Source organism: Eulemur rufifrons, chromosome 1 (genome assembly GCF_041146395.1).
Source record: "Eulemur rufifrons isolate Redbay chromosome 1, OSU_ERuf_1, whole genome shotgun sequence".
Lineage (NCBI taxonomy): Eukaryota > Metazoa > Chordata > Mammalia > Primates > Lemuridae > Eulemur > Eulemur rufifrons.
In genome coordinates this window covers 94,785,722-94,810,489 of record NC_090983.1, presented here as the reverse complement: position 1 = coordinate 94,810,489, position 24,768 = coordinate 94,785,722, and the positions used below count along the sequence as shown (strand labels likewise).

Below are 24,768 nucleotides of genomic sequence, written 5' to 3'. Positions count from 1 at the left end.
AAAGACCCAACATCATGCAAAGTGAGAAATACACACGTCTCTGCAACACATTTTTAGGAAAATAAAAAAGATATTCCTGCTAATGTTTGGATTCCCACCCTCCCGTGTGCCCCTAACAAGAGGAAACAGGCCAAATCTGACAGTGATATTCATCTCTGTTATGCCCACCTCTCCAGGGAAATATGTTTATTAATGCGCCTCTTCCCTTGATAAATTACTAAATAGAAAGCAGAGCCTGGCACTCATTTCCACGGTTCCTCCTGTGATTTATGACCGGGAACACGGCAGAGCATCCACCCGTGGATGCGCCTGTTTTAAGGCTGGTTGGCCGCCGGTGACCGGCCACCTGTCCGCCCTCGCCTGGGCAGATGCCCGACACTACCCACTCCTGTCGCCACCTGGCTCTGGACCCTGCTCCACCCACTGGTTTCTTTCTTTTGCTCACTCGTGTGCTCGTTTGTTCATCCGTGTGCAGGGCTGCGTGTGCCAGCCACTGGCTGGGCATCGGGGAACGCAGGCAAAGGGGCCCCCGGCCCTGCCCTCACCCAGCTCCCCGCTCGGTGCGAGATGAAGACGGTGCCACCTGAGCGGGACTGTGCTAGGGGACCCCAGCGTGCTCAGGAGGGAGGGCGGTTGCTCTCCGGGGCAGCGGGGAGAGCAGGAGATGCAGGCACAGGCCCTGGACCCAGGCCGGCGTGGGCTCCGACGCTGCCTGGCACTCTGAGCTGGGTGGCTTCCGCAAGTCGCTGGCCTTCTCCCACAGAAGATGGGCTCTGAGCCCCCACTTCGGGGCTGCTGTGGGCCGGCGACCAGCGTGTCACCTCTGTGGCATCGGGGCTGGGGAAGCCCTCAGGGCCCGCGGAGCCAGGAGGCTGGGCCGAGGGGCAGCAGGAGGGAGATTTGTCCCGGCACCAGCTCTCAGGTGCCTTCTCTGTGCCAGCTGCCGTCCTTGGCACAGAGCCGGGATGCACCGCACAGGGGGCAGCAGGACACAGCCTGGTCGTGGGGCTCGAGTGCCCTGAATCCCTACCAGGTAAGGAGTGTTCCCGGCACACCCCAACCCCCTGGCCCAGTATTTTCTGGAGTGGCTGAGATGCTCTAAGGAAAGGCAGCTTGAGGACCTTAATGCCCCTGCACATGGCCGTCACAGCCCCTTTGCCCCCTCCTGTGGGGCAGCAGCAAGAGCCAAGGTCTCGGATCTGGGAGGCGTGGCGCTAAGGCCATCTGGCACCGTTGCCCAGCTATGTCCCGAAGACACGGACGCTGAGGGCCCTGGGCGGCAGCCCCTCACCTGGGAAGTGGCTTTGTCATGCTGGTGTAGTGGATGGCTACCAGGGGACCCACAGACACCATTCAGCCCATGCTCGTACACGGCAGCCCTGCCCCTCTGGGACCTGTGGCCCGGTCTCTGCCTCAGTCTCCCCTTCTGCCCAGGCGTGGGTTTCTTGCCCACGTGGGCCTCTGGCAGCCCCCTCCAGCAGCTCTTCCTGCCTCTCTGTGGCGTGATCAATGTAATTGGTTTCTGAAACCTCCCCGGAACCACGGGCAGCATAAAGAACGGGTGTCAGGATGGAGGTGACATCCGAGTCAAATTAGTGTCAATATGACAATAAAATATACAGCTCGGAGGAAATATGGGCCGTAAACAGACAACACTTCAATCGGAAACATTTCAATCTTCTCAATGTGGTGAGAGCGGGGGCAGGGGGGCCGCGGTGGCTGCTGTGCTCTTGTTAAATCACCAATATTCAACAGCATAACACGAGGAAATTCCATTTTAGGGCCCGGGTGACAACCGGCGAATTCCCTGCTCCCCAGAGAGCGGCTCGGCAGAGTGACGACCTTGGATTTCCTGAGAGGTTTTCTATCACCTTCCCACGTGGCAGCCCCCCTCACCTCCCTGCTGTGAATCAGCCGCCTTTGAGGACAGGAGGAAAGGGGGCTTCACGGACCACCTGGAGGCCAGAGGGGGTGGGCTTTCGCGGGAGCAGGGAAGTCCTTTGTCCTCCCACCCTCTGGCTCAGTGCACTCCCGAGGACCAGGGCGTGGTGTTCCAGCCCCACCAGAGCCATCCGCGGCGGTGCCACCGTTCTCCCACCGCTGTCTCCCACCCACCAAAGGGCGGGGCACACGCCGTCCCAGGGAGATTATTTTAGGCTCAGCGGAGACAGGGGTGTCCTCCTCAGATGTGATCAGGTTTTCCATTTCAGGAAAAGAAACACAAAGTTCTATTTTAAGACCCGTTTTTCAACCCCAAAAGGTGAGTCTATTAAAAATGTATTATTAAACACACAATCATGCAGGTGGCACTCGGCTAAGGTAAAAATTGTGCTGGTGGCTTGAAAATGAGTGGGGTGGGGACGGGCCCTGTGGGACGAGGACTCCTGTGACATTCCTACACCTCTGCCCTGATTGCTGCCTTGCCTGGCAGAGCCCGTCTCCACGGGCTTGGCTGGACATCCAAAGCCTCTGGAAAGTTCTCTCCCCGACAGCGCTCCCTCCTCTCAGAACACGAAGGAAGGTGGGGTCAGTGGGGTGGCAGATCAGGGTGGCGTTCTTCGCGCCCCCAGGGAGCTTACACAGAGCAGCCACGCTGGAGCAAAAGCCACGAAGGCAAGACTGCTGCTCCTGCCGTGTCCCCAGCCCGTGGCAGGTGCTCAGCTTACCTGCCGAATACGTGAGTTTGTGTGGTATGGGAGAGGGGTGGAGAGAGGAGGCCTGCTCTCCCCAGCTCCTGGGACCCCCTGCACTCTCACAGAGCTTCCATGCTCAAGGTCATTCTATGGGTGGTCCCTGGTGTGAACACACATGTCCTCTGAAGACCCAGGACCCTTCCACAGGCCTCCTGAGCCACCCTGCCAGCGCTGTGTGACGACCGACACGGTGTTCTCTGTGCGGGTGCAGAGCAGAAAGAAACTAGCTGGGAAGATGCGCTCATATTCGCTACTGGGTGGTCTGAAGCTTCCCCGGAGGAGCCCTCTGCAGACCTGCACCGCCGGGACTGCCGAAAACACGGGCGCTGGCGGGGCCTTCTCCGGCCCCCACGGTCTGTGGGAGAGGAGGGGCCGGGGGACACTGCAGCGGCAGGTCTGGGCTCGGCCCGACTGGGGCCTAAACGGTGTCCGGCGTCTCTGAGAGGCTGACGTAAGACATCCGCGTAGGCACGGGAGCTGAGTGGAAGTGCCTAGAGCCTTTTTAAAAGCTGGAGCAAAAGTTCTGGTTCTAGCTTAAACTGGTTTGGAAAAAAATGTAGGAACAAATACAGGAGATAATCCTGGATTGCAACTGTTGGGCATAGAGGGAGAAAAGTCATTTGTTCCTGAAATCCTTGGTAAGGAAACTTCCCCACCCCCACCCGTGCTGAGCCCGGGAAACTGACATCCCTGCTCGGGCTGAGTCTGGAATCTGCATCCTGAGCCAGGCGGGTCCCCAGGCGGAAGCGAAGGGCTGGAGAAGGGCCGGGTGTGGGCGTGATGAGTTAACCAGAGGCAGTGACGCGAGCTGGGAGCGCTCCCGCCCACTGGTGAGCTCACCTCCTGCTCGGCCACCCAATCCCCAGCCCCAGATGCTGCCAGATACTGAGCTGTTCCCCAGCCCCCTTCCAGGCTCCCTGCAAGCCAGCAGCTGCTGCCCAGAGCAGTTTCTTCCCTGGCCAGTTCGCACCTTTCCATTCCAAGCTCCACTGTAAGTGCCACTCACTTACTCACTCACCCGAGGAACACACAGGGCCTGTTCCTCACCAGATCTGCTCCCACACCCGGCGGCATGGCCATCTGGCCACACATAAGGAGAAGTGCCAGCCAGTTCCAGCTGGGCGCCTTGGGTCCTGCTGGTGCAGTGGTGCTGGCTGGTGGGCCCAGAAGCCTGGGGCTGCATTCAGGTGGGGTCTCAGGAGAAGGCCTAGGACACTGTGCAGACATTTGGGGCCTGCAGATGGGGCGCTGCGTGGCAGGACAGCAGCGTGCAAGTGGGGAGAGACGGGGCTGGCGAGGAAGGCCGCCCAGCTGGGCTCTGAAGTCTAAATTTCATCCTGGGCGCTGGGAGGCGGGATGGGGGAAGGGGTGAAAGATGGGGCTGCAGGATGCCAGGCAGCCAGAAGGCAGTGCTGGGAGGGTGGCAAATAACTGGCTGGCCCGGGAGGGTGACAAGCCGTACCTGGCAGGCCTGGGGGTGGGATGGACAGGGTATGGCAAGGGAAAGGTGTCCGGGGGTGGGGGCCCGAAGCCTGGGCTTGAGCAAGTGGTGGACAGCAGTGCCAACAACGGAGCCACACGATCCTGTGCAAGGGCGTGGACTGAAACAGGGAAAGGGATACTGGTGGAAAGAGGCTGGAACCAGCATTAATTGAGCACCTACTGTATGCCCGGCACTGGGCCAGATTCACACATGCGACCTCTTCCAGCGTGTGTAACCCACATGGCCGCAGGGCTCAGGATTGCTGCCCTACCCCGCTTGGTCGGATGGTCACCACCTCTGGGCCCAGCTGCCACAGCGAGGACGAGGTGCAGCCGGGCGCTGAGCCGGGTCTGCCCCGTGGCCGCCTCACTCCCTTCCCCTGGCACGGTGGGGCCTGGAGCTCGCAGCACGGGCTGGTCAGGTGCACTGGAGACAGCGTGTCCCGGGAAAAGCAGAGGAGGGGGGTGACAAACACGGCGGGGTGTGGAAGCCCCAGGCGAGGCCTGCGGCAAGTCACTTGATGCTGGGAAGCTCAGCTTGCTCATCTTAAAGTGTGGGGGCGGGGTGCTGAGTTTTCCCACCCCTCCCTGGTGCCCTGACGGGGGCTCCGTGCTGACCTCAGGGGCCACAGGCGTCCCTGTGAATGCAGCCTCACAGATGGCACTTGGTGGAAGGGAAGGCCACCAAAACTTCATCCGCCCAGGGCACCTGACCTCTGACCTCGCCAGGTCCCTGCCTGCAGCCTCCTCATCTCAGTTACTGACACCCCGTCCTCCAATCACTCAGGCCCAAGGCCCTGGGGCCGACCTCGACCCCTCTCTTTCCCTCACTCCACATTCCACCTGGGGCTTCACGATCCGTCTGAAACACGACCACTTCTCCCCACCTCTGCCCACAGGACCCCGACTTCCACCTTGCCCTACATCCAGTCTCAGGTCAGCGTGGAAGGAGATTCCTTTGAGGATCAGTCAGATGCCTGTTCTCCTCTGCCCAGCTCTGGCTCACTTTGGTGACAGCCAGTCTTTTCCAAGGCCTAACTGGCTGGCACGACCAGCCCCCAAACTTGGGCCTCACCCTCGCTCCTACCCCTCACTTGCTCCAACCGCCACACTGGCCTCCTGACTGTTTCTTGGGCATGGCAGGCACACTGCTGCCTCAGGCCCTTTGCACTTGCTGTGTCCTCTGCCTGGAGCTCCCTTCCCCCTGACTTCTGCCTGGCTCCCTTCTTTCAGTTCTGTGCTTCGATATCATCTTCCCGAATAGCACATTCCCAGAAGAGCTTCCTCCGACTTCCTCATTCCATAGTGTACCCCCACCGCTCCCCTGCTTTGTTTCCCTGGTCCATTTACGATCGGCCACTTTGGTACCTGATTCCCCAGGGCTGTGAGTGACCGTTTCTCCCCAGCGCACTCTACATTCCACAGAGACAGGGAAGAGCGTGTTCTGTTTGCTGGCCCGTGGTGACTCGGTGAGTGTTGGCCACAGGCTCCGCCCCCTGTGGACGGCAGTCGAGGCAGGCAGGCAGCGGGGTCTGGCCCAGCCTCTCCTGAGGGCCCCTCGGCCCCAAAGGGAACAGTGAGTGCTCCCCTTCGCCTCCGGGGGCACCCGTCAGCCCACATCCTCTGTGGCCCCGCCCCGCTCGGCGCCTTCCCCTGGCCCAGCACTCACCGTCCACGGGGTTGAGGTAGTCGTGGAGATGGGGCGCGCCGGTGGCACCCCCGCTCTGCATCAGCAGGTCCCCGTACGGTGCGGGGTGGCCCGCCATGAGGGTCATCTGGTGGTAATAGTCTGAGGGGTTGGTGCCTGGGGCAGGGAGGCCGAACAGTCCCCTCTCCTTAAGGTGCTCCTGGGCCACTGTGGGCAGAGAGAGAAGCTGTCAGAATCCGACACTGGCCTCGCCTCCTCCCGCCAAAGGAAAGCACAGAGAGGGGCACAGCCACCCTGCGGGTCCCTCCTGCCCACCTGCTCCCCCGTCTGCCCTGCGCAGGCCGGCTCAGCCAGCGTGGGCTCCGGCCCCCTGCAGATGAGGGAGACCAGATCCAGATCCCGGCCTCCGCATTCCTCCCTTTCCTCAAATTCATGAACAACCTCCCTCTCCTTCCAGGCCCCGCACAGGCCCCGAGCCCCAGGCCGACAGGCTCCACAGGCCAGCACAGTGTTCAGGGCAAGGAGAAGACGCACACAGGGGCGCCGTGGCGTGGGCGGCTGGGCCAGGCCGGGCTCTGCCTGAATGTCCAGGGCAAGGTCGCTGCGGAGGGCTCCGGGCCTGGCCGGTAAAACTCACCTGCCAAAGCCCACCTGCTCCCTGTCCCGGTGGCGCAAAACCTCAGAACGTTGCAGACAGCCCTGCCCAGGGCTTAGGGAAGAGGCAGGAGGGCCCACATTCAGAGTGAGTGAGGGGGCTGGCCCTCGGCAGTGTGGCTTCAGGGGATGAAGGGGGAGCTTGGAAACCAAACACATTGAAAGTCCTGTTTTTTACCAGGTGTGCAAAACCGGGAGGTTTGAACCTGGAGTGCAAGTTCCTAGCCACTGGGCTCCACGGCCTCTCGGCTACTACTCTCAGCAGATACTAAATGAGCTCCCTTATGCGCTCGGCAGAGAAGAAACCAGTCAATGGAGTCACCGTCTTCCTCTTCCTCCTCCTCTCCATCTCCTGCTGTGACTGTGGGGGACCTGGCCTCCAGACAGGCTGACCACCCACGGCCTCTGCCTGCCCTGGCCCTGCCTGAAGTGTCCCCCCCGCCCCACGCTCCTCACCAGCCCAGCTCCCCGGAGCCTTCCTGGAGATCCCGTGTGCCCCAGGACACACACAGTCTGGCAGAGGCTGCTCTGGACCAGTGATGAGCTTTCCAGGCACTCACGGGCAGGTCTGGGGCTGGCACCGTGCAGGGTACACACAAGGACTCGAGTCTGAGAACCTGACGGAGCTCTCTTGAGCCTGATCTGCTCTGGTCACTGGGTAGCTGGGTCCAGGGCCAGCAAGGCCTCAGGCTATCTGGTCTGCCCCTGACGGGCCATGGGAATTAGCCAGGTCCCCTCTGGCGTTCCCTGCTGCCTCCTGGGGCTGTGGGCAGAAGTGGGTGTTCCAGGAGCTACCCCAGTGTTTATTGCACGCAGGCAGGGAGTGGTGCCCCTCAGCTGAAAGCCTCTCTGCCAGGGGCAGCCCCGTCTCGCCGCTCAGCTCTGCACGGGCCACACTGCGGTCAGCAGAGACTGCAGTGTTTTCGGTTCCTGAACATGTCTCGGAGGGCGCTCCCTGCCTCCCTTCCTCCCACGGACATGTCTCGGCCCACGCTGGCCAGGAGCCCTGTCACCATACACATTAGTTTCCTGGGGCTGCTGTAACAGCTCTGCGCAAACTTGGTGTTAACGGTTGTTAAAACAATAGACTTTTATTCTGTCATTGTTCTGGACGCCAGAATTCTGAAATTAAGTACTGGCAGGGCCACGCTCCCTCCGGAGGCTCTAGAGGAAGAGGGCTCCTTGCCTCTTCCAGTTAGTTGCCGGCCTCCCTGCCTTGTGGCCACCTCACTCCCATCTCTGCCCCTGTCTTAACGCTGCCTTCTCCTCCGCACCTGCCCTGGGTGGGCACGAAGGTGTCCGTCTTCTCTGAGAGTCTCTTATACGGAAACTGCCACTGGATTAAGGGCCCATGAGATAATCCAGGATGCCCTTCTCAGCACAGGGTCCCTAACTTAATGACATCTGCAAAGACCCTTTTTCCAAATGAGGCAACACTCACAGGTTGAGGGATTAGGGTGTGGATATATCTTTTGGGGGGCACCGCTCAGCCTGCTATGCCACATGTGGGCATTAATGCCAGGGCAGCACTTGGGACCAGACTTTCATCCTTGTGCTCCCAGCCAGCCCTTTGCCGGCTGGACCACCAGGAGTGATGCGGACCAGCCCAGGCCCACTGTCCCCAAGACAGCAGCTCGGCATGGGGGCAGCACAGCTCCCGGGGCACACCAGTTTGGCCAAGGCCACTCAGGGGATACAGGTGATATTCAGGGTTGGAAGCTGGGGTTGTGGCCATCTCAGAATGGCACCACACTCTGGCCAGCCGTTTTCAAGCCCTGTGGCTGCAGCCATTCACCTTGTCTGGTTTCCCTTGGGTGAGGACCAGGCAAAGTGTAACCCTCCCTGCTAGGAAGGGCGCCTTTCTGCACAGCTGGGGGCCAGAAGCCTCCTCTTCATTGCGAAACTCCATCCTGCACCTTCTTGGAGCCAGGCTCCTGCTTCTGCTCACGGTAACACCTATGAATGAGCTGGGAGGGGACACATTCCTCTGCGGGAGAACCCACGGGGCTCACAAGTGCATGCTGCAAACATCCTCTAGCCTAGGAGGCAGGCTCGGCTGGGTGTATCTGAGAAGATGCAGCTTGGTTGCTTTCAAGGCTGGGAACAATGAGAGCTAAGAGAGCGCTGTCGGGCAGTGCAGGGCAGTGGGTAACGTCCACACCATGCTGGGGGTGGGGTGCACTTCCCAGGGAGACAGCGTGGGCAGGGCCACCTCCCAAATGTCCTGTGGGTGTGTAAGAGAGTGGGGTGGGGGCTAGAAGTGTAAAACTTTAGATCTGAAAGACATACTTCGTATCATGTGATCGTGCCCTTTTCTGGCTCAAATTAATTGCACTGGGGGTGGCCATCTGATCTCTGAGCCAGGCCAATCAATTCTTTCTCTCAAGCAGCTAAACAGAAAGACACAAAGCCACAGGCTCATCCCTGGAGCCTGGGGACCTGGGATGCCACTTTGTGGCCACCTGTGTTGACCTGCAAGGGGCAGATAAAGCAGAGATGCAGGCAGCAGCCAGACCGCTCTGCCTCCTCCTGCCTGGCACTGCCTCCCCCACACCACCTTCACTCAGCACCAGCCTCTCACACTCTGGGTCATTGCAACCAGTGGCTCTCACCCACACAGGACCTGCCTGGACAGACGCTTCCCACTATTATGATGACAAATCACATGTGCTTTGCATGCAAAAGGGTGCTTATGAAGGGCTCTGTAATGAGCACAAAAACCAGCGGTCCCCACCTCTCTCAGCTTTCACAGTTCATTTACTTAAAAACCTGTTGTTCGGGGGCAGTGGGAAGGGACACCGGCCTGGCCACTGTCTGAGGGCAGGAGGCTGGGGAAGTCAACAGCGTGAGAGTGAGCGCGAGGGGCACCCACAGGGCCCTGCCCGATGTCCCAGCTCCCCCTCCCAGCCCCCAGGCCCCACTCACCGTCCGCGGGGCTGAGGCCCCGGGCTGCAGAGATCATGGAGAGCGTGGGGCTGCTGTGCACGGAACGGAGGTAGTGCTCCATGTGGGGGTTCATGTACGGGTGGGGGGCGTTGAAGGGGGACTCCCCAGGGCCGGCGGGGTGTGGGGAAAGCCGGAGCAAGGAGATGTCGGAGATGACAGGGCTGCCGCTCAGGGTGGGGGGCCTGCAGAGACAAAGGGCAGGGGTCTAAGAAGGAGGACGCAAAGGGAACCCTGCCAGGGACCCCAGACCAACACGGCCAGGCCTTGACTGGCACGTGAAGACTTCCCAGAACAATCTGCACCTTGTATGTGACGGGCCGACATCCCCTGGTCACCTATAAATTCAGGTCTCAACTTTAGAGCACTGGCTGGCGAACACGGACTGCGAGCTGCACGCTGGTGCAGGCACCCCCGGCCCCGCCCAGGCCGTCCTGGCGCTGGGACTCTGCACCCGTGACTGCAGGAGCCAGAGCTCGGGCCACTCACACATCCAGGGTGCACCGGCTGCCCCAGAGTCTCCTCGGGGCTGGGCACAGGCGTACATGCTAGAAACATAGGAAAAACATGCAAGAAAACACGAACACCAGGGGTAAGACACCAAGAGCTCATATTCCTAACAGAATATATATATGAAAAACAGAGGAATTGGGAGATGCCCTGCAGCTGGAGGACTTTTGGCTTCAGCCGGACAGTCACTGGCATGACCCACCCAGCCCCAGGATGAGCTATGAAGCGGAAGATCTGGATTCAAGACGAGTTTTCAAATTGGTGAGCCGTGACTAAAATTTTGGAATATCGTTCTAGCTCTCCTTACAAGGAATTCCTTCTAACGCTAACAGAGATCCTCTTCTCGATGTCTGGTGGTCCAGCGTGCAGCTGTCTTGACCCCTCTGGCCTGGGCTGGTGTGGCCAGGGCCCACCCCGTGTCCCCTGGTCTGCCCACCACGAGGTGCCGGATCCGCTCAATGTGACCAGGGGCCCTTCACGCAGGCCTCGGCCCTCTAACGTGGCCGCAGGGGTATTTCGAGGTCATCTACTCCGAAACTCACTCATTAACGATGAATCGGACTTTATGGGAACCACAACTAAGTCACTCGCAACCCAATTTACAGGATTTCACTTTCAATTCTTCAGAAAATAGGAACTCTTAATGATTAGATGTAGCACAAAGAAAAGAGTATGTGTTCAAAACAGACACACCTGGGATAGGATCCCAGCCGAATCACAGCAAGCACATAATTGAACTTCTCTAAGCCTCAGTTTCCTCATCTGTAAAATGGGGATAATAGTGTCTATTTCACACAATTGTCATGAGGATGAAAGTCCTCAAAACTGTGCCTAAGACACAGTAAGCAGTCAAAGGTGAGCTGTGGTTAGAGCACTAGCACCCCACTTTGAGGGCAAATCCAGACGCACCTGGGAGGCCCCCAAACTCTCCTGTTGGACGGACGCTGGGTGTGTGAAGGGCACTGCTAGAACTAGTTCTTCCAGGGTGGAAATGATTGTCCGTTGGCTGATCAAACCAGAGGTAATTACTGATTATGTTCAATAGCGCATGAAACCGGGACCCAAACAGGTGACATACAGATGTCGTCACATCTGGGTCTCACAAACTTCCCCCTGGGAGGCTGCTCCCTGGGCCTGGGGATGAGCCTTTTGCTACACGGTTTTCTAGCTTTGGTGGCTGTGATTGCTCTGGATGTGCAGATCCAATGAACCTGCCCGGCCACATCCACGCATCTGTGTTTGTGCCTAGGCCAGTCCTTGACCTTGCTGGCAAATTACTTCTCATCCCCGTCAGCCCAGCAGGGGACTCCTTGGTGACACCCTCCCCGAAGCCTCTTCTGGCACAAGATCCCTTCCCTCTGCCCCCCAGGGTGCATCGTTACGGTCTGAGGCCCACGGGTCCATCTCCCAGGGTTACTGGGCTCTGCTCAGCACCTGGCGGGGAACTGGCACCTGCAGGTAGGTGCTCAGAGGTACCTTCAGCATCGGTGACAGCTGCATGTCTGTGTGACAGGCACTGTGCAGGGGTTGGGGGAGCCTGCAGAGTAAGTCACGAGTCACAAGCTCAAGATGTTCTCACTCACAGGCTGCCCGCAGAGGCCTGTCCACCTCCGAGGGAACTGCATTAAATCTGGGGGCCTAAGAGATGGCTCTGTCTAGGGCAGGGGCTGCTATGTGTGCCTGGGGGAGAAAAAACAGACCCAGACTGATGCACCCTCTCGCCGAGGGCGGGCCCCACTGGCTCTGGCATATGACCTCGGCAGGATGGAGACTAACATTCCCGCCACAGGGGAGGTGTTTTGTGACAAGAAGACTTGGAGAGAACGTCATCTCTGCATGGCTCCTGGGGACAGACGTGGGGCTGAAGGACAGAGTTCTGGAAGGCAGCATGAGTATGGCTCAGTCCACTGGCCGGGAGAACAGCGAGGCACCTCCCGTCCTCAGTCTCCTTGACCCTCCCCGGGACACTCCAGGCAGGGCAGGTTCCCAGAGCCTGCCGGATGCTGGAGGGGGTTTGAGGTCACAGCAGCCTGTGGTCACTGAAGCTGGTTGCCCTAAGTGGCCCAGGCCCCAGGAACGCCAGCCTCCCTGGCACCAGGGTCACCCTGTGGGGTGTGCCGACCACAGCGGAGGACCCAGAGACAGCCGGTAATCACATGGGGATTTAGAGCAACATGTTGAGGCCACACAGCAGTCCCGGTCTGTCCGAGGTGACCCAGATTCCACTGGCGGGATGAGCCTTACTGGAGAAGACCTGGAGTGAGGCGTCGTCATGGCAACATGCACACCACTGCCTCACACCGACTTCACCAACCTACACAGCAGGTCCTTCCGGGACCACAGCTGCTCTTTCTTGGATGCTGGGCCCCATCCCAGGGCCCAGTGGAGAGTCCCCACGCATGCTGGGTGTCCCCCGTGCCAGCAAACAGACTGTGCCATGGGGGCCTTGCCGGGAATGGTGACTACCAGTGACATCTCAGCCACTGCTTCAGGCTGATCTCCGGTGGCACCTTCTTTTCTTGTTCCCTTTCCACATCTTCGTGCTGAGGGCCCCACCTTGATCTGAGCCGTGGCCATCCAGGCCTTGACTCTGGCAGCTGGGCGGACTGGAGGAGATGGCCTTCAGGATGGGCACAGCCGCCAGCCCTGTGAGCTCAATTTAAAACATGGCCACAGTCTCCTATGCCACAGATACACACGTGCGCCCTGACACACTCCCGGGCCACCATCAACCGGGTGACAGAGCCAGCCCTTCTGCAAGCTGCTCAGCTTGGACGCTGCTCGCGTGCCCGGCCTTCCCTGCCTCAGTCCGGCCCAGCTCATCTGCGCCGCACCCTGCCCGTCGCTCTTGCATCTGTTCTCACTCCCCAGGGGGCTGTCCTGAGGACTTGCTCTGCGCCCAGGGGCCTGAAGGCGGCTCAGAGTCCACGTGGAAGAGCAGCCCCTGGGTCGGGTGAGCGCAGGGCAGTGTGGCAGGAGCAGCGCCCTAGCTCTGCCTGGGAGGGTGCAGGAGGGCTCCTCAGCGGAGGCGACACGTGGGCTGGAGCCTGAGGGATGAACAGGCATTCGTGAGGAAGTGAGGAAGTGAGTTACAAACGAAGGAAGCAGCATGTGCAAAGAAAGCCTGGAGCACAAAGCCGTGGGGGTGTGAAGGTTATCCTGGGGGTGTGAAGGTTATCCTGGGGGCAGGGCACAGTGCACAGAACGCTTTGGGCTGGGTCCACACTGGACCCGCTTCCCTTCTTCTGCTCTGGGCAGGGGGACGTGTGACCAACGCCCAGCTGATGAGAGCATTCCCTGTCTCTAGAACCATGACTAGTGTAGGCATGGGCATGTGCCCCAGACAGCAGCTTTGGTTGGAATCTCTGGGAGAGAAGTTCTCTGTGTAAACAGGGGCTGCCAAGCTGGCGGGCTGTAAGCACGGGATCACGGGGACTTTGCAGGGACAGTCCAGGAGTGGAGGTGACACAGAGAACATCAGAGCTCAGAGATGAAGAACTAGTTTCTCGATTTGAGCCCCTTGCCTAAAGCTCACACCCATGGCCGTTTCAGTTATCTGAGCGAAGATGTTTGTTTGTTTCTTTGAACCACTTGCAGCTGAGTTTTTCTGTCTCATGAACGCCGAGGCCCGTGAGGGCAACGCCTGACTCACACAGCCTCCCACAGCTCGGGCCCGGCATCCCATGGGCCAGACCTGAGCCGCAGCCGCTCGGGCCTGTCCAGCCTCCCACCTGCAGGGCTGGAGGACAGGGTCCCAGGCCACGGCTGCTGAGGCTGGCGGGGGCAGCCGTGCAGGTCCTTCTGTGTCCGGGCATGAGGCACAAGCATGGTGCACCAGGTAAGTAGAACAGCTGACTGAAGCCCCTCCTTGCCATGTCTGTGTGTGCACGCGTGTGTTGCACACGTGTTGGTGACCAGCAGCAGCCTGGGGCAGGAGCCCGGCCTCGCAGGCTGACGGTTGCAGCGGAGGACACTTCGCGTCCTCCCGATGTCAGCTCTGGCCTGCTGGCAGGGACTGGGTCCTCACCCCGGGAGGCTGGGTACAGTGCCAGGAAAGGTCTCTCCTTAGCAGGATCCTCCTTCTTCCCTCCTTCCCTCCCTCCCCAGTGCGGGATCCCTGGCAGAGCCCTTGGACGGGACTGCAGGACCGGGCCCAAGGCCAGCATGGGGGCTGGGAGGTAAGAGCAAAGGAGAAAGGGGAGCGTGGACAAAGTGAGCTGAGGTGTAACTGGACGGCCGCTGTGCTGGCTGCGTGGGTGCTGCCACGGGAAGCTGCTGCTGCTGCTGCTGCTGCAACGTCGTCAGCGTGTGCTGAACACCTGCCACGTGCAACACGTCCAGCAAGCCCACCAGGTAGATGTCATTATCTCCATTTTAAGGACCAAGAAACTGAGGCTCAAGAAGTCACATGACTTGCCCAAGTGGCAGAGCTGGAGTGGGAGTCAGGATGAGCAGACCGACATCCCTTATGGTCCACTGAGGCACAGGCTTCTGCTTGCCCCGACTCACTGTCTCTGTCCTCAAGCAGCCCGGCATGGTGGTCCCTTCACAGATGCCACCTCAGCGGGTCCCCATGCTACTCTGGGAGCGGTGCAGGTTAAGGGGGTCAGAGCCTGCGCTTTGAAGTCAGACAGACGTGGGTCTGAATGTGGCTCTGCCACTGCTGTGGCTTTGGTGCCATCTGCTCTGAGCTTCAGTGTCCCCGGCCTGCAGGAGGGGCGGCTGTGACGTGGGATGAGCCAAGGACAGGAGCGTGCGTGTGGCACCAGGCACTCCGCAGACGCTCAAGCAGGGCTCACCCCTGTCACATTCAGCGGATGAGCACACGGAAGCAGCTCAGAGGGTGGAGGGGACCCAGCCCACACCTGACGTCAAGTCCTAGGCCCCTTCCCCACATGCTGGCACAAGATTTTTGGCGGGAGACAAAAGGAGACGCCATGGTAACAAGAACCCTGCACACCCATGGGTAACTTAGCGCCCAAACGGCTGGGCCTGAGCGAGCACGCCCGAGCCCTGGAGTGGGGCCTGTCCCTGAAGCAGGAACGACGGTGATGGGTACCTGGAGGGCCTGTGGCTTCTGCTGGGAGAGAGGGCTGAGCAAGACGTCGACGGTGGGAGGAGAAGGGAGGGCGTCTGACCCACGGCACAGCTGAGCCGAGGCGCAGGGGCAGGAACTGACGTGTTCCTTAACGTGGCGAGAGGAAGGGAAGGAAGTGCAGGGATTGGGGTCCCCGCACCCCACCCATGGCGCCTGCTTGGAGACGCTGAACAACGCAGAGCTGGGGGTGCTGACTCACCGCGGTGGGGCTCGAGCCCCCCGGGCCTGCTCTCCCACTCGGGGGTCAGGAGGAGGGAGCCGGCCTTGGCATCTCAGAGGTGGCCTTGTTCAGAGATCTCCTGTGCTGCTCAGGGAGGCGCAGGCCCTTTGTGTCCCATTTCACAGACGGCTCTATAGAGACCCAGAGTGACGGTGGTGAGGCCATGGTGAGGCCAGGGCAGCCGCAGGCAGGAACACTGGGACCCGAGAGCCGCCGACTGGCCTAGCGGATGCTGCTGAACATCAGAAAGGGGAGGCCCAGGCACCTGGGGCTACGGGCCTCGTAACCTCGCCTCCCACCGCTTCTCGGGGGACTTACGGCCTCAGCAGCAGCAGGGGAGACGCTGCAATCCCAGGTGGTGCGGCCCCTGCTCGCCCTCCGCGTCCTATGACCACTCTCTGGTCCTGGGCACGGGCCATGCTTGCGCCCCCAGCCATGCCCCTCCTCTCGGCATCCCTTTCCCCAGCAAAGACCTGTTCTCCCCCACAGGTGGCAGCTCAGAGGCCCCTTGCCCAAGACGCCTCCCAGCCCCAGGTCAAGGTCAGGCCCCTCATTAGACAGCTCCTTCCTGCAACCCTGAGCACGTCCATCTGAGCTGGTGACCAGGCACCCCCAGCCGCGAGCTCCCCCGTGGCCCATCTCCCAGGGGGATGGACAGCCCCAGGAGCAGGTGCCCAGTCTGCTGCTGCTCAGACCGCTGGCCCAGCACCGGGCCCTGTGCCCACGGGGGCATGGAGCACGCTTAGTATGCGCTGCTGAATGCACGAATGAAGCAGGGAGTGTGACCAGAGAAGAGCAGACATTACAGCAGAAGACCTGAGACCCAGCTCAGCCCAGCGGAGCTCACACCAGCTGTGTGTCTGGGAGCAAACTGCACGCCCTCTCTGAACCTGATCCCTCATCTGCAAAGAACAATTATAATAGCGATCTTACAAATCTGTCCTGCAGAGCAGAGGGAAGGCACGCGTGGGGGGCTGATGATGGCTCCCAGAGCTGGGCCCCCCGTTTTCATCTCCAGAACCTGTGAATGTGACCTTACGTGGGAAAAGGGACTGGGCAGCTGTGACTAAGGGAGGACTTGGAGATAAGGAGAGTATGGGTTATCGGGGTGGGCCCTGCACGCACCACAGGTGCTTTCAAGACACAGAGGGAGGCCGGGCGCGGTGGCTCACGCCTGTAATCCTAGCACTCTGGGAGGCTGAGGCGGGTGGATCGCTCGAGGTCAGGAGTTCGAGACCAGCCTGAGCAAGAGCGAGACCCCGTCTCTACTAAAAATAGAAAGAAATTATATGGACAACTAAAATATATATATACAAAAAATTAGCCGGGCATGGTGGCGCATGCCTGTAGTCCCAGCTACTCGGGAGGCTGAGGCAGGAGGATCGCTTGAGCCCAGGAGTTTGAGGTTGCTGTGAGCTAGACTGATGCCACGGCACTCACTCTAGCCCGGGCAACAGAGCGAGACTCTGTCTCAAAAAAAAAAAAAAAAAAAGACACAGAGGGAGATTCGACACAGAAGACGAGAAGTCTGTGTGACAAGGAGGTAGAGATTACAGGGACGTGGCCACGAGCGGAGGAATGCTGGCAGTGCCAGGAGCTGGGAGAGGCGGGGACAGAGTCTCCCCTGGGGCCTCCGAGGGAGCTCGGCCCCACCGACACCGACACCGACACCGTGATTTCAGCCCAGGGATGCTCACTTTGGACTTCTGCCTCCCAGAACCGTGAGAATAAGCTTCTGTTGTTTGAAGCCACAGAGTTTGTGGTAACTGTCACCGCAGCCCCGGGCAACTAACACGGCGTGGAGGCAGATCGCACTGGCCTGGAGCCATCACCGTCCTTCTGAGACTGTGCACTCTTAGCAGGCCTGCTTTGGTCTTGCTGGAATAACCCAGTCCCAGGAGGTGCTCCCTGCGGCAGGCTGGCAGGGACGGGGAACCCTCTCCAGGTTGGGGTGCTCTCGGGCAGGGGAGAGTGTCTGGGCCCCGCGCTCCAACCCCTGCGCCCACACGCTCTGGAACGTGCATTCCCACCCGCAGCCGGGATTACACAGTCACTGACTCCCGTAGCGGAATCCACCCCGGCACACAGCCCCAACACGCCAGCTCCGCCTGCCTCAGGGACCGCTGGCCTAGGTGCACCACCCTGCCTTTGGGCCACCATGCCTGCCACCCACCAGGATCACAGGGCCACGGGGTGGGGCAATAGAGCTCGGAAGTGGGGAGATCAGGATCCTTCCGCTGCTGCTGAGCTGCTCCGGGCCAGGCACCCACTCTCTCAGAAACACCCGGTGGGTGCTCTCTGGGGACTCTGACTTGCTAGAAAGGAACCCAAATCCCCAAAGCCTGCCCTTGCATCTCTTCCTCCCAAAACTGGGATTTCTTAATGCCAGGGCAGGGCGGGCACGTCTGCTCTCCCAGGGCCTCCTGAAGGGCAAGGTCAGCGCCTGCCAGCCCAGACTTTACCAACAAATGGCAACAGAGCTCCAGAAAGCTCCTCTGCATGGCATTCAGTTTCCTCTCCAAGGGTTTTGTTTGTTGATTTTGTTAGCTTTTTGGTTTGTTTTGTATGTGAAACTGTACATTGGCAAGCTTGTGTACCATGTTTCCCATGCATGCATTTAAAAAGTTCCAGAAGTCAAAGCCTTTTCAAAACATACTAAGGGAGTTTGCATTCTTAAAGAGGTGTACAGCAAATTCTTTTAGAAAACACTGGAGAACTGTGCTCTCCCAAACTGGAGCCCAGTCCATTTCCTGTGTCACTCTGCATGTCCCTGTGCGTCTGGGTGGCTGCCTGTCCATGTGGGGGCTCTGAAAACAGGAGCTGGGGCCATAGCATCCAGCTGTTCATTGATGTGTGCCTGTGTCCACGCCTCATTCCCTCCACTAGCTGCTGTTCACTGAACGTGGGCCTCTGGGGGCACCGGGTGGGGAGCCGGGGGTCTGAGGAAGACTCTGCCAGGACCTCGCGCACACTCAGGGGGCAGGTGGTTGCAAACCTGACTCACAAGTGCTGCACCAGGGGTGTGCCTGGTGGACCCTGACATTCCCACGGTCTGTCAGGGTCTGTCTGACCCCACACGCGCACAGATCTCAGCAGAGCTCGTGAGTGCCCATGAGGCCATCGTGACAGAAGGATATCAGGGTACTGCTGCATGGGGCGCCCCAGGCCCAGCCACAAGCTCAGGAAATCACAGGCCCCCAACCCCACAGTTCCCATCGGTGCCTTGGCCAAAACGCTATGCGGGGACCTATGTGATCACAGAGGGAGAGTGGACACTGACTGTCATCTGCAAACAGTAAACAAGGTGCTAAAGTAGGAAGCGGGGCAGGAGGAAAAGAATTTATCCTCTCTGCTGGTGCAATCTGTGCAGACTTCCTGCAGGAGGGAGCATCTGAGCTGGGCCCAGACTCCCACAAGAGAATGGAGAGGAGGTGGTGAAAGTGCTGTGCCAGGGTTCTGAGAAAGGAGAACAGCTGCACACGGGGCAATAGTCACTACATTCCAAAGGCGGAAGGCCTGACCAGACACCCGGGTGGGAGGAGAACGTGGTAGGGAAACGCCAGGAACCTGCTCGACTTACTTTACCATAGGAACTTATCTGCATCCAAACTTGCCATCGGGAGAGTGAAGAGGCCAAGCACAGGTTGGGAGAGGCTATGCAACACACACTACTAGCTACGGAATGAGTAGCCTTAGTGTGCAAACGGCTTCTTTCAAACCAGTGGGGAAAAGGCAACCCCATAGAAAAATGGCAAAATAGCTGAAAGGCATTTGGGGAAACAATGGCCAATAAACCTAAGAAAGAACACCTGGCTTCATTAGCAATAAGGGAGAAATAAAATTAGCATCACAGGGAGATGTCATTTTGGCAAAAATTAGAATGTTGAGGACATCACCTTGGTGACAAGGAGGTGGAGGAAGCCAAGCTCTCAGACTCTGCTGGTGGGAGTACGTGTTGGCAAAAACCAGCCGGCAAAAGTCTCACAGTGTCTGGGAGGGTTAAAACGTGACTACCCCGTGACTCAGCCACTCCATTCCCAGACACACACTGACTTTAAAGAACCCACCGTTCGTGGAGCCCAGAGGACGATACGAGAGTTCTGGCAGCAATGTTCAAATTGGCAAAAACACATCCCAAAACCCGCCAGCACAGACTGCGTCAGAGCAGTGAGAATAAATGAATTAAGGCTCCCCCCACCCCATCAATGGGCGACTCTCTGCAACATGACGCTGCGTGTGAGAGCAAGTTCCCAAATGCATCTGTAGGGACTGCGTTGCGACAGAGCAGAACGCGGAACTAAGCAGTGTGTTGGGGGGTCAGACACAACGTAAGGTAAAACTGCCATGGATGGAAGGGCTGATGGCCTCCAAATCCCAGAGAATGGAGGAGTGGGGAGCACACAGCGGGAGAGAGGGGAGCACCTGGGACTTTGAAGGTGTTGGCATGTCCCCAGGCTTTAGGCTGGGCAGGGGATGAGAGTGTATGTGTCATAATTACTCGGATATCTTAAACATGCTTTTGTTATTCTTTTGCGTGTCTTCAATACTCAATAAGACCAAATTTTTTAAAAAGCATGGCTGGGTGGAAGCAAGCCTCTGCTAGAAGTTGGCTGGGTGCACGGAGATTCTGGGGTGGGAAGCGGAGTGGCCGCTGGAAGTGTCTGAGGCGCAGCGGTCGTCTCCCTGACCGCCCAGTGCGCCCTCTTGGCCGCGATGTCTATCTGTGGCCCCGGCTTCCTCCTGGCCGGCCCCGGCCCGCCTGACCGGCCTGCTCTGGGACAGACGCACGTCTGCACACACATCCCATCCATGCGACCCTCCGCGCACCCGCTCCCGTCACACACCCGGACACTCCACCAGACCCAGCCAAGCGCCAGGTTTCAGTTGTCACTCCCCACGTAGAGCCGTAATAAAGAAATCACTGTTTTCAGTTGACAAAGAGCAGATTTCTTACTAAGTAAACACTGCTGTTTTGGGAGGGAAATTAGGTTACAAAATTGAGCCTACAAAGGCGGCCGTACAGATGGACCTGGTTACGGCCCAGCCGCAGAGTAACGGCGGCTAATCCTGTCGCCCACCCTTTACCAGAGCTCCCCCTTGGAGCAGAAGGGTAGCAAGGTTATCAGCTTTTGCAAACATAAAAATCAAAAAGCGTAAAAGACAAGAGAGAAAAGGACGAGACTTTTTCCCTAGCAAAGTGACGACGTGCTCAGCGCAGGGCTGGAGCCCGGCAGAGCCCTGGGTTTGCTCCCCACGGTGCTGGGGGGGCAGGGGGCCTGCGGCCCTGGCTGACCTCTGGGGATGGGGGGCCTTTGTCTGTAACAGGGGCCGTCCTCGGCCGAGCACTGCTGAGCTGAATCTTCCAGAAAGTTAAAGCCGTGGGTGGGAATAAGAAAGTAAGACATGCGGTCCCGGGAGTGGCGGGTGACGGGAGGCCTTCGCTAATGGGAGGCCTTCGCCAGCGGCCTGGGCTGAAGCAGCGCGAAGAGGCGTGGGTGGACGGGGCTGGACAGGGAGAACCCCTCCACGCTGAGAATTCTCCAACTCTGGCCGCGCCGGCCCAAGCGGTGTGTGGGGTTTCCTTTCCTGGATGCCTGTGGGAATTAGATGGAGAATTCGGAATAGTTGAGATAAACCTCCCCTTGGCGGTGGGCGTGCTGCTGATTTTCAGCCAGTTTTGGGGTCCAGTCCTGTGTGCTTTGCAGAGGCTCCCTCCTCCTCAGTGACTCGGGTGTCTGCCTGGAGTGGGGGCTCCGCACTGGGACAGGGGCAACTCCAAGAAGGCGGTGGGGCCCCCCACGGGCTGGGCCCAGTCGGAGGGTGGGGGTGGCAGGGGCAGGCCCCTGTGCCTCCTGCTGATAAACACTTTCTGCTCCTGCTTCTCTGGTGCTCTGGCCTCTCCCTGCTCCCCTTCCAGCACAGCACCCGCCGCGGCCCAATTTCTGTCCCTCCCCACCCCACCATGAGGTCTATGTGAGCAGCAGGACTGTGCCTCCTCGGGCCTGTATCTCCAATGCCTGGCACGGGGCTGGCACGTCATAGGCACTGGGTGAGTGTCCTCGGAAGAATGAGCACGAAGAACATTCTCCTACTGAGTTAGCACTAGCACATTAACTGCCACGTGAGTTGTATTTAACTCATGCTAGTTTTGAGCCTGGGGCGCACGAAGCATATGTAACACACATCTCTTCACCTTAGGAGCCGTGTGAACTATTTTCCAAGTTGCACATAACTCATGCACAAAAAAAAAAAAAAAAACCAATAAAAAATAACAAATTTTTCATTAAACTAGAAAGCATCATTTTGTTTTCCAAGTTTTTATTCTATTTTCATAAAAAAACACCATGGCGCCAAGGAAAAAATATTTTTTCTAGTGTGGCAGTCAATGTGTTAAGCAACTCTGAACTCCTGCCACTTGGCTTGGGCAGGACAGGCCAAACGCACGTTTTGGAAGTTCAGCTCCTGGAGGGAGAAGGGGCAGGGGAGGGCTCCCGACGTGCCCAGTGCATTTCTTCCCGGGGGGCACTGGGGCATGCGATCGGCCCTGCAGCGCTGGCCACAGTGACAGAGGCTCGAGAGCATCAGCAATGACTGACCTGTGCAAGCATGGGGACCCAGGGGCAGGGCACTGGGACAGCACTTGGGACACAGATACATCTAGCAACAGTGAATTAGGCTGAATGAATGAATGCGTCTGGACACCGGCAACAGCTTCTAACCAGAGGGGACAACCCGAACGTGGGCAGTCTCAGAGAAGTCCCCACCTCAGAGGCCCATCTACCCAACCAAGGCCTAGAATTTTGCTGTTGCTGATTCATTCCTTTGCCAACAGGGATAACACGCTGAAGCTCTGGGAACCGAGTGAAGTCTTCCTCTCTGAGGACCATCACGGCAGCCTTGCAGGTCAGAGCGCACTGACAAGCTCAGCAGTCTTGGGAAGCTCCTGAATCCTGGGAATCTCCACTTTTCTCCTCAATGAATTGAGAACATCACCCGCCCTGCAGGTGCTGGGAGGACTGAGCACAACACCATCAGCCCAGCACCCTGCAGCGTGCCTGGAAGGAAACGTGGTATTTCCTTCTGGTGTCAGCGTGGCAGTGACAAGAGCCAGAGTTTTCTGGAGCTCACTCTGCCCCATGTGTGGTTCTGCAAGCTTTATATACTCTCATTATCTAGTCCTCACCACGATTCCACATGGGGTACTACTATATCCCCACTTCAGAGATGGGGAAACTGAGGCTTGTGGAGGCTAAGCAGCCAGCCAGCTCAGGGTCATAAAAGGTGTAAGTGGCACAGGTCGTATTTGAACCCCTGCCCCACCCCATTCTGCCTACATCCTAGGGGTGTGGATGGGAAATGCCCAAGACAATGGGGGCCCCTAAAGGACAGGAGAGGAGGCAGAAAGGTCACCTCCCGAGCCTGCAGGACCTTTCAGCTGCAGCCTCTCTCCGAAGCCGCTGTGCACACCCTCTCCTGCTGCAGACACACCTCGGTTCTGTACATCAAGATCTGCTTCCCTCCCCACACCCCTCCTGCTCTGAGCTGACCACACCGGCTCTCTCCAAAGCCCAGAGCCAGGCAGCTCCTCTTGTGCGAGGGGTTGGCGTTCCGCAAAGATCAAAGACCAGGCCATCTTATCAGACACGTTCCTCATTAAACTTTTACAGGCCAGATTCCATTATAAATGAGCTGTCTGTCCCAAGCAGCCGAGTGAGCATGTTCCTGGCTTTGGGGATCTGAAGCTCTCAGAGTCTTGGAGATTTTAGCAAGGGGGTGGGGGTGGGGGGTGTCAAATCGCCCAGGTTCAGATCCCAGCCGTGCTGCTTACCAGGAGGGTGTCGCTGGAGGGGCAGTCAGCCTTCCTGTGCCTCGTTTCCCCCACTTATCAACTGGGGCTGAGAGTACTGCCTTCCTCGCAGGGAGAGGAGATGACATCAGCGAGGGCCAGGCACAGGTCGGTCCCACTGATCAGACCCCAGCATCCCACAGCCCAGAGAAGGGAAGGGGCCTGCCTGCTGGGGTCTAAGGACCATTCACATCACAGTGAGCCACAGCTCCGCATCTACCTGTCACTCTGCCCTCAGAGCGTGCCAGAGGAGGGCATGCTGTCCCACACAGTGGCTACCCCAGGGTTCCTGTGCCCCCTGCCTAGCCTCCTGTCTATAATGTCGTCAGATCTTGAACAAGTGGCCAGCCCTGACGGCGGGTTTTGAGGAAGAGCTCCCTGGAGATGGGAGGGCAGCACAGACCCAAACGGTGAGGAGGGACAAGGGCCCAGTGGGTCCCCGGGCCCACCCAGCGTCCTACCCCAGGAGGCAGGAGGACATGCCCTTTGGAAGTCTCCTCCTTCCTCTAGGCTCTGAAAAGAAACAAGCATGTTTGCCGAGGGAGGAGAAGGTTCTTCGTAAAACGCAAACAAAGCCAATCCTCTATGATTGTGAACCCGGGGTGCTGTGCCAAGAATCAAGAAGAAAAAAATCCAAATTTCTTTCTGCCCAACTCACCCCCCTTGGCGAATGGCTGAGGACAGTGGTGAGGGCCCAGGCAGATGCCAGTGAGTCACAGGCTGAGCAGGCTGCTGTGTTTATTAATCTCACGATGAACCGGGACGGTCTTTATGGAACACTGACCTTGGAAAAAGCCATCTTCAAATCCCCCCAGACTGGAAAGTTCATGAGCTCAGCCCAGCAATAGCAAAGAAACTATACTCTTAAGTGGAGGCGCACCAACACGGGGCCGAGCGTCCCCATTAATATGCAGCCGCGGGACGCAGTAGGGACCCAGACGTCTTTAACAGCCCTCTGAGGGGCTCTGGCTAATGTGGACTTTGCATGACCAAATGTGCAGAGGACAGGGAGGCCCCCACACCCACCAGCTGGCTCCCTCCCTCTCCCTGCAGTACCTGGGCTGGTGTGCGGGCTTTACGTGAGTTGACAGCTACAGCCCAGAACCATCTGTCCCAGAAAGAGCCCCCTCCTCTCTCCTTTTCCGTGAAGGGTGGCCTTGGGCCGTGACTGCCAAGGCAATGCGTGCTGAGGGTCTGCAGGGAGCGACTGGAAATGTCAGGTCCCGATTCCCGGGGTGGAGGGGTAGAGGGTGGGTCAGGGATGTCAGGGGTCAGGTATGGTGCCCGGCAGGAGGAGAGAGGACGGCACTGTCCTCCCCTGGCGGAGATGCCGTGGCTGTTCCCATCTCACACACTCACTGCCTTCTGCAAGCTGAGACTGTGAACAGGTTTAGGTCAACTTGGAGGGACTCATCTGTGAGTGGCTCATCGAAAGGAACCAGGGGATTTTTAAAACCCCATGTTTTAGAGGCGAAGGTGTTATCAATGAGAGAAGAGGCTCTACAACCCGTCCGCCCTATGACTTCAGAAAGCCAATAAACAGCACTGCTTTCCCGGATGCTGGACAAGCAGGGTGGCCTGTATGGTCCCCAAACTCTGGCCTGTGGGTGCCTGTGAATAAGCAGATTCCCAGGCCTCGCCCCAGACTGAAAGAGCTAGAACATCTGGGGTTGG

The 24,768-nt window shown here is 58.7% G+C and overlaps 1 protein-coding gene across 1 annotated transcript in view; it reads right to left on the bottom strand.

The window, feature by feature from the left end:
• The window catches only part of GLI2 (GLI family zinc finger 2), a 171,280-nt gene that overhangs the window by 25,087 nt on the left and 121,425 nt on the right, over positions 1-24,768 (bottom strand). Inside the window, exons 3-4 of the mRNA XM_069473695.1 lie at positions 9,403-9,605; positions 5,845-6,030 (exon numbers count right to left, since the gene is read on the bottom strand). Coding sequence (XP_069329796.1) covers positions 5,845-6,030; positions 9,403-9,605 — 389 coding nt within the window. The remainder of the gene's footprint in view (positions 1-5,844; positions 6,031-9,402; positions 9,606-24,768) is intronic.